At 45.3% G+C, this 14,093-nt stretch overlaps 1 protein-coding gene across 29 annotated transcripts in view; it reads left to right on the top strand.

Moving 5' to 3' along the window:
* Nucleotides 1-8,451, top strand: part of RBFOX2 (RNA binding fox-1 homolog 2) — a 174,653-nt gene extending 166,202 nt beyond the window's left edge. For 28 of the 29 annotated variants that reach the window (XR_014555635.1, XR_014555636.1, XR_014555637.1 and 25 more), the window contains 3 exons: nucleotides 465-553; nucleotides 3,080-3,152; nucleotides 3,725-8,451. Coding sequence is in view for 25 of the 29 variants with exons in the window: in XM_083700708.1 (XP_083556834.1) it covers nucleotides 465-553; nucleotides 3,080-3,152; nucleotides 3,725-3,779 (217 nt within the window). In the remaining 4 variants the exon portion in view is untranslated. Of the gene's footprint in view, nucleotides 1-464; nucleotides 554-3,079; nucleotides 3,153-3,724 lie in introns of those variants that run through there. The other variant, XR_014555638.1, reaches the window with a different exon arrangement.
* Nucleotides 8,452-14,093: the final 5,642 nt, after the last annotated feature.

Here is a 14,093-nt window from a genome sequence, read left to right as displayed (position 1 = left end):
AAAGACCAACTAAGTTAGTTCTTGGTATGAGCTTTCGTGTATCTGAAGAAGTGTGCATGCACACGAAAGCTCATACCAAGAACTAACTTAGTTGGTCTTTAAGGTGCTACTGGAAGGAATTTTTTTTGTTTTTTCTCTTTACCATGGTTATGTCATGGGGTGGGATGACAGCATCTCTCTTTTTGTTTTTCTTGCTGATTCATCCTCCTGCAGAGACTACCATAGCAGAGTCTCTTCTATCTGAATCGTCTGACGAGACATGTGTGATGCGGAATTTCCCCTCCGCCACTTGGGGGAAGGGGGAAATGACAAAATATGCAAGGGGGTTGGGCAGCCTCTCATGATTTAATGTGACATCGGAGTCGATGCAGTTTGAAACACCTCCTCTCTATGTGTTGTATGTATGACTCCACTTTGTTTGAGGGGACAGGTATCTATAAAGTCAGTTCTCTTCTTTCCTGCAGGGCGGATATGCAGCCTACAGATATGCACAGCCTGCTACCGCAACGGCAGCCACTGCTGCTGCAGCCGCTGCAGCGGCTTACAGCGATGGGTATGTAAGGAGGGGGTGGTTCCGATGTATCTGGGGATCAAAGGGTATTGTTCCATCCCAGCCCTCCATTGCCCCATGCTTCCCAACACACCCTGGATGCAAACTTCCAACTGGGCAGCGTAGCTAGCAGCTGTTACGTGGCGAGTGCATTCTAAGCATATAGTTCCACATCATCACTTCCTCCCTCTTCCAAAAGAGGCAGCCAGGCTTTGTGTCAGGAGCAAAGCAGCCAACTCTGCTCCTAGTCCTTTGACAAGGCACTGGCCTTTGCGATTGTCACGTGTTGGGTGCCGGAGAGAACAGTGGTAATTCATGCAAGGGTGCATTAGTTTATATTGCTTGTGTTGTGGATGCCACACAAGTTGTGCTAATGAAGAAGAACAATAAACAGGCCCAGCTTTAGCCCCACTGGTGACCAGCCTTGCTGCCCTCATCCTGTGTCCTGGACCAGATGTGGGATGGAATGGGAAACTGCAGGTACTGAGGGAGAGATCACAGGGGTGGGTTCTCATGTTGTCAGGACTGCCGCTAGGTCCCAGCTCACAGAGGACCAACGCCCAGTGGATATTATATACAAAAGTCTTTATTGAAGTTTAGTTTCCATTTCCAAGCTCTGGGCGCGCAGGCCCACGTCTTAACGCTAGACCGGCTAAGTCCCCTCTGACTCACTGCTCCACCCACACCAGTTTAAGATTCTAGCCCGGTTCCACCTCTTGCGCTGCTCTTTCCTGCGTTGGGTCCTTCTGCCCTCTGGGGTTCCCTCCTTCCTGGACTCCTCTGACGCGGAGCCTCCTGAGTCTTGCCCCTCCCTCCGGCGGGCTTTAGGACCTGGCTCCCTTCCCGGGCTCCCCGCTGTGCCGCGCTCCTGTACATTTGAACTTGGCGCGCGCGCCCAGCCGGTGACTTTCCTTCTGACCGTTTCCCCGCTTCCTGATGTGGGTGTTGCCAAACCTGACTCCTCTCCTCCCTCTGGTGGTGAGGACACTGGTCCCGACTCCTGGGACTCCCCCTCCCCACTGCGCTCTGGTGGAGACGCTGGCCCTGATCTCCAGCTGTTGTTCAGGGACTCCCCGCTGGCCCCTCCCTCTTGAGGTTTCTCCCTTGGAATCTCCCTTGCTCTGGCCACCGGCGCTCCCTTCTGTGAGTCCTCCGATTCGCTAGAGAGGCTTGTGGAATAACTCTGGCCACTGTCACTGCCTGCGCCCCCCTCGTACTCCTCCTCCTCACTCTCCATTTGCTCCCCCTCCTGTGTCTCTCCTTCTGAACCCCTGACACATGTGTTTTTGTGAATAGCTGTCTGTGACTAAATAAAGGACTTGTCACTAGATTGTGCCCAGATAGTCACTGGGCGGCATTGTGAAGTTGCAGCAACCCAGCTCTATCCTCCTTGAATCCTGATCTGCAGTAGAAATTATCAGACCTTTCAGTCCCCATCATGGATAGTGCTCGGTGCATGGTGCATGGTGCATGGTGCTTGGTTCTTTTCCTCAAAGACCAGCAGAAATGCAAACCTATTGTGTTATTGCTCTGTGTTGATTGCAAGAGGCCACTATAAAAACATGGTGGTGTGGATCAACCCTCCTATTTCATCACTTTCCTTATTAGCTACCAGACTCAAAATGTCAACCTATTAAATTATTACTCGGTTTGTCATTTGAAACAGGCCGTTTACACATCTCCACCCCTGCCCCCTGCAAGTCCTGCATGAAGCAGCATGGGGGGGACGGGGACAGAGAAGAATGGCAGCCATTTTGTGGCTTCACTAGCCACTAGTTTTAAATGGATAGGAGAATATTCTTTTGCGTGCCTCCATTTCTCTGCTGGTGGCATGGCTGCAAGTTGTCAAGTGGTTAAAGATCCTTGGATCATAAGCACTTTGTGCTACGACAGAGCAGTTTTTCATAATTAAGAGTGGCTTACAAAGTAACAAAGCATTTGCATTGGAAGTCCAATTTGTGTAACTTTCACTCTTATTCTGTACCTTTTACTTCAAGCTCCCATTGCACAGCCCTGTTTGGCATTCCTGCAGCATGTGCCTCTTTTGCATTAGTGTGTGCTCTGGATTTTGGGAACCCACTTAAGGTGGGTGTCTTAAGGTGCCAAGCATGGTGTCTGCCTCATTCCTTGCAAGACTCACTCTTGCCTGCCTGCCTGCCTACCTACCTGAATCATCAGTTATAGCCATTTTATGGGTTGCAGGATTAAGGATTTCTTGAAATCTAAAATCATGACCCTCTCATGTTGAAACAAAAGGCAACTTGCTTGCTGTGGGCGAAAGCAGTCCAGAATGACTTTTTTTAAGGACCAAGTTTTAATTTAATTTTACTATTTGGGTGCTCGTTATCTCTGAGTATTTGGAGTTAGCGGCCCCGTGTATCAACTCAGGAATTCCTTCTTGGAATAAGTTGCCTCTTCGGATATGGAGAGCTGAGAAAAGGGACCATACACCTTCCTTTTTCTCTGATGAAGCAGATGTCTTGTAAGTCTATGAAGTGACTTTGCCCCCTTCCCCTTCTCTTTCTTCAGTTATGGCAGGGTGTACACAGCAGACCCTTACCACGCCCTTGCCCCTGCCGCTAGCTATGGAGTTGGCGCTGTGGTGAGTATGCCTTTTCTCTCACATTCACAGTTTTTATTTTATTTTACCAAGAGACCTTGGCCTGCAATAGTGTCTCTAGATAATGTCATGGGTTGTAAGTGAAGCATCAGAAGTACCGTGTTTTAAACTGGACATTGGTTTATTGAGTTGTGTTTGCCAGAGGGGCTGTAAATTATTCCTAATGGTTTGTTTGGAAGTTGAGTCTATAGCAGCCACCAGCTTCCTTTATTTCTGCTTTCAAGCATTCCCAAGTTTTTCTACAAGTAGTCCGTCTGCTCATGATCTTAAATTCCTTGAGAGCAACTTTCGGTTTAGCTTTTAAGTCATGTAGACTCAGCTCTGTATGCTGGCTTCCAGACATCCATGCTGTGACGCTCAGAGGAACTGGCTTAGGAACCAGAAGGGCACAGACCAACAATAAAGAGGAACTAGGAGGGCAGGGTCTATCGTCGTCACAGATTGTCTGCTCTTGATCTAAGAAGTGTAAATGGGGCTTAATATTCATAGACACATGCTGGAGACTGCCACCTAACCACCATCTTTCCCCTGCCCCTGTCTGTTATCTTCTGCAGGCAAGTTTATACCGAGGTGGCTACAGCCGATTCGCCCCTTACTGAAGTGACATGAGCCCCCTGCAAGTGGGACAGCCCCCCCAGTTCATGAGGCCTGGCTATTGCAATATTTACTAGTAGAGGAACTCTATAGCAAGAAGAGGAGGAAAACAAAAGAAAAAAAAAACGAGAAATACTTTTTTATACCTCACTATGTTCTTTGAATATGTATTTTTCCTTTAAATTTCTGCCTTTAATTCTTTTGTTCCAAAGATTGTGCATTTTGGGGGGTTTTTTGGTTTTGTTTTTTTAAAAAACTGTGGTAAACATAATGCATTTCCATGTGTGTATATGCGTAGCTTATCCTACCAATCATAAAAAGAAATGAATAGTGCTAAGGAGCACCATTAGGAACCAGTATCATGGAACTAAATCAGGAACATGCAGCCATTTTATTTTACCTGGGTCTGGTGCCTGAGGCCTGCGATACACAAGGAAAAGCCCCCTCTGCCTGCAAAGGGCAGTGCTGATTGGCTGCAGCTGGAACCTGCATGCTGTTTGGAAACGCAAAATGTTCCCTTTTTATCATCACCTGACAAACACGGGCTCAGGACAGTTCTAGAAGTGTCAAGATTTTAGAGTTTTCAAGACAAGACTCCTCAAAACTGCCCAAAGACTTCGTCTGTTCATGGTTTTAGGGGGACAAGACTTGAAACACATTTATGATCTTACTGCTTCTATACATAAGGCCCCCCTTTAGTGATTAACGTCCACTACCAAGGCTGTCCTTAGTTTCTTTCACTTGCTATGGTCTTCCTCTCTTCCTGTCCTTCCCCTCTTTTCTTTTCTGGAGGAGCAGCAGATGTGGGACAACTGCTAGAGACTGCAGAACTTGAAGCCATGGTGGAGAGTTACATCTTCAATAACAAGGAATCTGATGGCCATGTCATGCACACCCTGACGTTATAGAAGAACGACGGGGGGGGGGGGGAGCTTGCATCAGTGCCACTCTGAGCTAATCAGTCACCCAGTTTTCAAGATCCTTCTTCTTTTCACCCTAAGATACTTAGCTTTGCTGCAAGTATGCCACCAAAAAATTGCATGAAGAGAAGAATTGTGGCCTGGATTATGAACCTAGAAAAGCAGCAGAGGCAGTGGGAACGATATTTTGTGTTGCAAAACTATACTTAAAGTAATCCTTTTGTAGCTTCAGCATCTGGGGACAAGCAGAAATATATTTCAAAACATGATTTAGAAATGGAAGAAACTTCTGACTTATTATGTAACACAGAGCCTTTAGTGGGTCATCTTCTGCCTCTCTGGAGAGAAATCTGTGTCCATACTGCTCAGCTTGGATATGAAGTGCAGGTTGTGAGGTCTTCAAAAAGACTCTGAGCCCAGGGATCCCCCTCCTTTACATTTTTTTAAAATATCATGGAATGTCCTTTTTATTATGCAGTGGGTTATCCTGTTAATTGCTATAGAAGCATGAGTGTGATGACAAGCAAGCCTCTGCTCCCAGATATCTGCCGCCAACATTTGGAAATTAAAAGGGGCAGATGAGGTCCTGCTTTGCCCTCTAAGCTTTCTTGATTCTCTCAGCACCTCTTGCAGACTCTCTGCAGTTTTGTCCTGAAAAAACCCTACATGTTAGAGAAGCACAATTCCCTTTGGCTCCTTGGCCTGCCTACATTGGTACTGGGTGACCTTTCGCCCCCGAAAGGGCAGCTAGGGGTGGACTTGTAGCTGAAGCCTTTTCAACTTCTGCCATCATCTGCTCACCACCAGTGATGCCAGCTTAGGAACGGAGACACCTTGTTGCCGCAATTGAGGAGCTTCGCTGACCCAGCCTACACATAACTTGCATCTTCTGCTCCCACTCCTGTAGTGCCCTCTTATCGCTTGCCAGAGAGCACCAAGGATGCTGAACAGGGTTCCTGAAGCAAGAAGGACAGAGGAGATCTGAATTAAGCTAGAGACTACTCTTAACCCTATTGATTCTCCGGAACAAGGCGACACCAAACTGCCAGCTTATTGGCCACTTTTTGTTTTCGTTTTGTTTTTGTTGTCTTGCTTTTCAAGCCAAAGTTTGGTTTGTTGCTGTTTATGACAATTTCTGTTGGTTTTTTTATATAAATATTTTAGTTAGGTTGAAAATATGAAATAGGGGAGGGGGTGTCAGGGCTAACATGAAATCAAGGAAAATTAAGAGGAAGGTCAAGTTTTACGACTTGCATAAATTTTCTAGTGTCATATTCTCCGGAAGTCTGTTTCCATCACAAAGTGGATGCGGGGGGGGGGGGGTTGGGGAGTCAGGGGTGGGTTTAGGATCGGGCTCCTGCTAGGGGAATGAGACACAGCAAATACCTCTGAACTGCATTACCAGCCACATATGAGGGGAGCCTTTTGTTAGCATTATGGAGAAAAGATTTAGTTTGCATATAGCTCTCTCGCATTTGAAATATCAGATGGTTTGGATGCAAATGGATTTTCCAGGCTATGTAATTCTTCCATTAAGGAAGCTGAGCACCACTGAGTGCTGGTCATGAAAGGCCAAGTGGACTTACTAACACATCCCATTATAAATAATTCCTGGTTTGAGCATCGGTCACCTTGGCCTTTATCTGAGCTGCTGTGCATGCCCTGAAATCTGATTTTGATCAAGGCACTTCCCTGTTAAACGAAAGAACAAGGCTTCCCCTCTTCTGTGTTCGTCAGCGATGTCACTTTGACAATACATTCCCATCTACAGGTATCTCCGAAGCCTCAGAATATCTTAACGAACCGGTCTTGTTATATTGCAGCTTTTTAGTAAGCTATTATACGGTTATCCTTCCTAGAGTGGCTGCAACACCTTTATAGATGTGGGTACAAAGTTAAAGCTTTGCAGGTCTTCCTAAGAGCAACCCTCAATACTAGAATACATGTGGAGGAACACTTCAGATTTCAAGGGTAGAAACCAAATTTAGCCGAAGTATCCTTTGCTGTGTCCCACTCCTAAAGAGGGAGTTGGAAGGGCATCTGGGAGATATAATGCTGCTTGTCCAGTCCTCCAGCATGCCAGCATCTGAGAGATCCTTAGCTCTTTTGGGGTTGGTGGGCAAGGAGACTAAAATAGGGTGTTGCCGGTTTGCACTGGTTTTAAAATAGGAAAGCGAAAACCCTAACGAACAAGGTGAAGAACCAATGTAAAGGGTTTGTGTGTGTGTGTGTTTGTTTTTATTTGTCATGCTCTTGGGAATGTCAAACGTTTGTAGTATACACCAGTGTGACTTGATTCTTTGTTGCATAAAACACTATTTTGATGATGATATTGTCTGAACAGCCCACCCTTCTCTGCCCCACTCCCTGCCTCCCTTTCCTGTTTTGAAATTGCTTTTTATTATGTAATGAAAAGAAATGAAACCTCCAGTTAATGAGGCAAGCTGATTTCTGGTTGTCGAGTAAAACTGGTCTTTTCCGTGTATTTTGCGGGTGTTCTTCTCCTTCACCCTCCCTTGGTCAGTTTAATCCCAAGACACACAGTGCATCGCTCCCGATTCTCCTCTGTGAAGCAAACTGCAGTAAGATGTCAGTTTTCAGAGCTGTCTGCCATAACTAACGGTGAGGAAAGAACACACTGGGAATAATGTAATCCTCTGCAGTAACTTTGTCGAGTTGACATTTCCAGGCTGTGGCCAGGTACATATTAGGAGGACTTCCAGATAAATTGAATCTAAACACTGCCAGTTGAGGAGGACTGGAAACTGAATAAAACAACAACTGCTCCTCAGCAGTTGCCATCTTTTCTGCCAAGGTTCCCCCGCCCCCGCCCCTGCCCCAAAGCCGTCCACTGGAGTATTCATTTGGCTGGTAGTCTTCATCATGCCACTTAGCTAATAGTGTTTTTCCCCCTCATTTTTGTTTTTTAAGGAATGATTGGAAGCATCTTGCTTGGTTTTCTCTCTTTCAGTGGCGGAAGATTGGAGTCCAGTTCTTGCTGCTTTAATAAGCAACTTGTCAAGGAATCTAGTTATATATTCAAAATAGTCATGCATTGCAGTTTGGGCAGCTCACCCTGCCTACAGTCTAAAAGAGATAAAAGTAATCCTGGAGATATAATTTTGGGTTAGTTTTTTTTTAAAATAAATAAATAAATAATAATGTGTAAATAGCTGGGGCAAAACCCTGGCCCAGTGGCAAATGTCAGGCAGGACTGTAGGGCGGTACCAAGACAATTTAGAGTTTACTAACTGCCCGAGTTGATTTAATACTTGGGAGTTTTTCAGTGCAAGGCCTGAAATGCCCCAAATTGATTTGCCCATTCTTGCAGTGTCTCCTGCACCTCTCCCTTGCCAGATCACCTTGGGACATAGGATGCATTGTAGTTAGACGCTCTCCCCTCCTCTGGATCAATTCCCAGGGTGCCCAAGCTGCTTGTCCAGGGTCTCATTTCCCTGTTGACACTGGAGAAGTAGAAGTCTCTAACATCCCTACCCCTGCCCCCTGGTTAAGTATCATATTGTACAGTAGCTTTCAAACCATACAGTATTCATTGGGTTACTCTTATTATTATCAAGTAGCTGGAATTGTGAAGGTCGGAGTAGTTAGATCTTTAGCTTTTATTCCTTTTTTTGTATTACTATCCATGTGTATAAATTATTGATCATGTTGCTGGCTTTTATAAACTCTAAGCAAGGGAGGAGCCCTTCTTCACCCTTTGCAAATGGTAATGAAGCACTGTTTTTAAATAAAAGAGAGAAACACCACTCCTGGACTAAAGTGTTTTTATTCAGTAGATTTCATATATGAGTCCCCGCTTCCTGTTTCCATTTACGACAGTGATGGGAATCCTGCGCCAATGGTCAGAGAGGATGGGAGTTGTAATCCAGCAACATCTGGAGGGATTTTTCTGCTTTGATCTAAAGAGCAAATCCGATCCTATTAAGGAATGAATTGTGAAGCTCCAAGAAACCAGACCTGGACAAAATGGACAAGCATACAGTACATAGAGGTTTTGACAGAATGCCAGACTATACAATCAAAATAAATCAGAGATGTTTCTGTGATGATTCAGCTTGCTAATTTTTGATGCTCTGAAACATCTGGCATTTCCAGTTTGGAAGGAAAATAGAAAATATGAGAGGGAAGAGGTGCAGGGATAGAGGAAACATGTTTGTTAGCCGTTGAGATATTTGGTGGTTTGTTTCATAGTATCACTGTAAACCATATCCTGGTCTTTCCTTGTTTCTGAACCTTTAGACAACAGCGCCATCAGCAGTTCAAGGTTGAAGCTTCAGTATCATTAAGGATACTCCCAGGATTTGAACAAAGCTCTAGTCTCCTTGGTGAAATCAAGGTGAAATGAGCTACTGTTGCTGTCCCTACCACCCAACATTGTGTGCCTCCCTGTTCACTGAGCCTGGATGTCTGAAATGGGGAAGGCTGCTCACATGGGCTTCCATTTAGTTTGAAATTATTGGGCAATCAAGGCCTCATGTGGACGCCTATGCACATAGAGCTCTATATGCATGGGCTTCCCGTCTTCAGGCGCCCAAGCTCAACATGAGGAAGTTAGGTGAGAGCAGCAGTGCAGCACCATTAAATCTGCACACATGACACATGAAAAGGCTTCTTGCCTGACTTTTGTTAAATGCTTTGCCAAGTTATCAGAACCTTGATGAACTAAATTCCTTATCTGGCACTGGTCATTGGCATCCCTTGAATCCTATTTCCTGTGTTTCTGGGCAGAATTAGACAACTGACATTAACTTGACTCTTCAAGCTATCCTTTTATTATGGCATTACACCATTGGATCAGAGATGCTGACTTGGTTTTCAGGGGCGTTTTCAAAACTCATTGCTGCAGTAGATTGACTGCATATGGTGGGGCAGTTGCAACTATGTGAAGAACAAATAGTGAAGAGTCTAGGCTTCAAATGGTAAAGCATAGGCAAAGCACTGGATTCAGAAGGACCCAGGATCAGTTCCCAGCATCTGCTGTTCAATAGTCTCAGGTAGCAGGATGGAGAAAGGCCTTTGTCTGAGACCTTTGAAAGCCATTTGCATTACTGGACCAGAAAGACCCATGTTCTCCCTCTATGTGGCAACTACATACAATCATGTCTGACCCCACATCACAATTGAAATATGGGGTCACGGGAATCTGGAAATGCTTGTCTCATTGCATGCGAGGATGATACAAATAGCTGGTTATTCACATTTGCTAAGATTGCCCTTTGTTGAGTTGATAAACAGCCTCTGTGTCTCAAAACAGTTAAGTGAATCCAACTCAGCACTTAGCAATGACCACACAGGGTATGGAGATCAGCAATTCCGAGGAGATTTATGTCCTGGAAAAGCTTGGGAGTCAATCCCCGTGCTCTCATGCATTTAACCTCTTGCAAACAATTGCTGAAGGTTAATGCGTTTACATTTTGCAAGGTGGTCTGAGATGAGCAGGTAGAAGGTACTTTCAGCTATAAAGTATTAGTCTCTAAAACATTAGCATTTTGCAAGTAGATAAGCCTAATAACTAGAAAGCAAGAGCAAATTACACTCCTGGAAACTGCTTTTAAAGCAGGATTATTTTTGCAATTACCGGAGATATTGCTAGCCCATCCTTTACAATGTGCACTGGGCTTGGTAGCAGTGCCACATGGTGGCTGATTAGATGTAAATAGAATATCCTCCTTTAGTTAATAGTTTGGGGTCAGTGACAAACTTGGGTTGGAAGAATGGACTTGGTGGATCAGTCACTTTGAGAAAGAGCATAATACAGATGTAGCAACAACAAAAAAGAGATTTTTTTTCAAGAAACCTAAAGCACCATAATTTGAAACACAAGATTATGGATTAGATTGCATGATTGAGCCTTGATCCAGCAAGGGAGGCTCCTCCACACAAGCTCAGACTACATGGTACCGATTCAGATCTGAAATTCATGGTAGCCATCATGCATTTTTGAGCCATATGCCTTTTGATGGAGAGGTGCACTACCTTCTGGAGCTGCAAATCTTTATGTACATTGATTGCATGTGAGCAGAGCTGATGGCATAAGCCAGTTGAATGTCTGGCTGCTTTCACACTATTTGTCTTTTCTGTTGTTGAATTTGTGAATTCGATTGGTGTACATAATGCAAATTATGGTGCATTTTAAATTTAGAAATGTGATGTAATAAAAAATTGTCTGCTGGGATTATCATTTGAAAACCATGTGTGTGTGTGTTTCTAAGAACACATAAATACAATTAGCATTTGATCCCATCGGCTGTTCCCAAATATTCCTTGGGAAATGTAGCTTCCATCTCTGCACTGGGATTTCTACAAGTCAGTTGTAGCCTACTCCATGGTGTACTGACTCACAGAATTGTACAGTTGGAAGGGACCATGAGGGTCAGCACTTTGCCTCTTATTGCCAGTCCAACATTAACCATCAATTACAAAAATCCTTGCTCTTTTACTATAGTGCCTTGTTTTTATCTGTAAGCAGTCTTAAGTCTTGCCAGGGAAAATGGTGTGGTATAAATAACTCCTCCTCCTCCTCCTCCTCCTCCTCCTCCTCATAATAATAATAATAATTTGGAGACTTTTTCTGTGCTATGTGGCTGTATAAACACAGTGAAGTGCAAACACCAAGAGAAATGCTTTATTCCTAAACCTAGTATTAAATATTATTTTTGTTTTCCCCAAATTGATAGAGAAACCAGCTTTTCTTCCTCTGAAGTAGCACTGCCAGTTCTCAATATGTGCTATACCAGAAGGCAGAACTTTCATCTGGGAGGCTGTGATAGTTGGCTCTCTTGTTGCTATGAGCAAATCCATGATCAGAATTGTCTGGAGACTCTGCAGCCTGTATCTTCTCTCCTGTGTGAGCCAGGGCAAGCTGTCAGATTTCCTGGCCTTTATTCACACACACACACACACACACACACCCCGCTTCATTTTGCTTGCTTTAAGGCATGCTGAGTGCTACACTCTTAGATTAAACCAGATTTTTATTAATGGATGGAAATATAAATCACCCAAATCCACTTTGTCTAGAAACAGCCAACTAAAACGCACTAATTTTTTATATATTTATATAGTACATCCCTACGGGCTCAAACTGTTTGAAATTACATAGTCTAGCTCTTATGACCAGACTAGTAGTAACTTTATATTGCAGCTGGAGGCGGTTTGAAGTTTTACCTATTTTAAAAGATAACTATGCCACCTTTCAGTATTCAGGCAGCTAACAATATGAATTAAAACTGCATGTAACAACAAGCACCAAGTAAACTAGAGGTAAAAGGAGAGTAACACATAGCAATTAGCAGCAACAAAAGAAGCAAGAGCAGCATGAAAATATTATCCCCTAAAGCAATAAGAGTCCTGCACCTTACAGTATAGTTGTTTTTTGCTGATGGACAGAACAATTCTAAATGATGCCAGGGAGGAGGGGAGTGACAGGGCTGGCTGAAGCTTTGCCAGCTCATGCCAGTCTTAGTGGAAGGTAGGATGGATGGATTCCCCCATTTTTGCTGTGCCAACTCCAGCACAGGACCATAAGTCTTTGGATCTCAAGTCCAAAACCTCTAGCATTCCACTGCATAGTGGGCCTTTCTGCTGGCTACTACCAGTCAGTGGCAGCTTCCTGTTTATGCATCTAGTGTCGTAAACCTGTGGCAGAGAGACATGGGAAGCAACAGGGCCCACTCTGCTGAGACACCACCTCCATTTGATGCCTCCACTCTCTCTCAACTGCGTGGTCACTAGAACCATCAGGTATAGCCCTGCTTCCAGTTCACCACCCATCTAATCTCTGATGATGGGGACCCTTGGAAGAAGACTATTACTTAAGATCTTAATGGGCAAGTTCATGTGAGAACAGACAGATATAAAGATAGTGGATTACACCTATAGTCACCTAGTACATTCACAGCTGAGGGAAGGTCAGTGGTTAGAATCCGTGCAACAGGGTGCGCTCCCATCGCTTTGTCCCAGCTTCTCCCAACCTAGCAGTTTGAAAGCAGACCAGTGCAAGTAGATAAATAGGTACCGCTGCAGCAGGAAGGTAAACAGTGTTTCCATGCACTCTGGCACTCATCACTGTCCTCCGTGTGCCAGTAGCAGTTTAGTCATGCTAGCCCCGTGACCTGGAAAGCTGTGGACAAACGTCGGCTCCCTCGGCCTGAAAGTGAGATGAGTGCCGCACTCCATAGTCGCCTTTGACTGGACAGAACTGTCCAGGGGTCCCTTCCCTTTACCAAAGAAGAAGTCACAGCCAGTGGCGTAGCGTGGGTTGTCAGCACCCGGGGCAAGGCAAGTAATTTGCGCCCCCTAACCCGGGGCAAGGCAAGTAATTTGCGCCCCTAACCCCTAACCTGCTGCCGCTGCCAGCTTCTTCTTGCTGCTGCCTAGGCTTGTCGGGTATGGTTCTCTCCCGCGCTGAGCGCTGCGCTGGGCGGCCGCTGCACTGTCCCTCCCCCAGATAGTCCCTCCCTCGCTCTCTCTCCGCTTCGCACTGCAACGCACGCCTGGCACCCTCCCCCTCCACAGTGGGCGGCGACCCGGCAGCTCGGATCAGATTCGCACAGCCAGCACTGTGAGAGAGAGTGAGTGAGCCACGTAGGGGCAGAGAGCTGCGAGTGCGAGCGCCCCCCCAAATGTTGCGCCCGGTGCGGCTGGCACCCCCTGCACCCCCCACGCTACGCCACTGGTCACAGCTGAGCAGTCGGTTGAACCGAAGTCTCCCAGTTCATAATGCACGCTTTTAAGATTTCATTTTACCAACTCCCATGCTTAAATTCTCTTGATTTCTCAGTTAAGCGTCAACTCAATATAAATTAGTTGTGTCTTTGCTTTTTGAAGAAATAAAAAAATGCAGCCAAATTATTTAGGAATAGCCATTTACAAACTTGGGGAAGGGATGCAGATCAGTGTTTTGCATGCAAAAGCTCCAAGGTTCAATCCTTGGCATCTCCAGATAGCCCTGGAAAAGCATCTGCCTGAAACCCCAGAGAGCCATTGTCTTGTCAGTGTAGAGACACCACTGAGCACAATGGACCTGGTATGCAGCAGCTTTCTATGTTCCTCTCCCCCTTCTTTTCATTTTCCTGCCCCAGCATCTGGCTTTGCTTCCCACACCACCACGTTTGACTCAGAGGCATGACATGGTATGCCACCCATGCTCTTAACAGCACAGTGGTATTGGGCAAATAGTGTATAGTGTGCCGTCTCCAAGTCTCCTGGTTTGTCTGCATCCACATGGAAGGAATTTGCTTTCCATAAATATCTCACAGAATTGATCAGCTGTGCGTGTGAAGCAGTTGACAGCTGTCCCTGGGGGACCCAGCATCTTTTGAGCAGAATGTCCCAGCAACACCCCCTGGTCTTACATTCCTCAGATGTATAAATGTGGGGATGCAGC

Source organism: Podarcis gaigeae (genome assembly GCF_964106915.1).
Source record: "Podarcis gaigeae genome assembly, chromosome: 10".
NCBI lineage: Eukaryota > Metazoa > Chordata > Lepidosauria > Squamata > Lacertidae > Podarcis > Podarcis gaigeae.
This window is presented reverse-complemented; position numbering and strand designations above follow the sequence as displayed.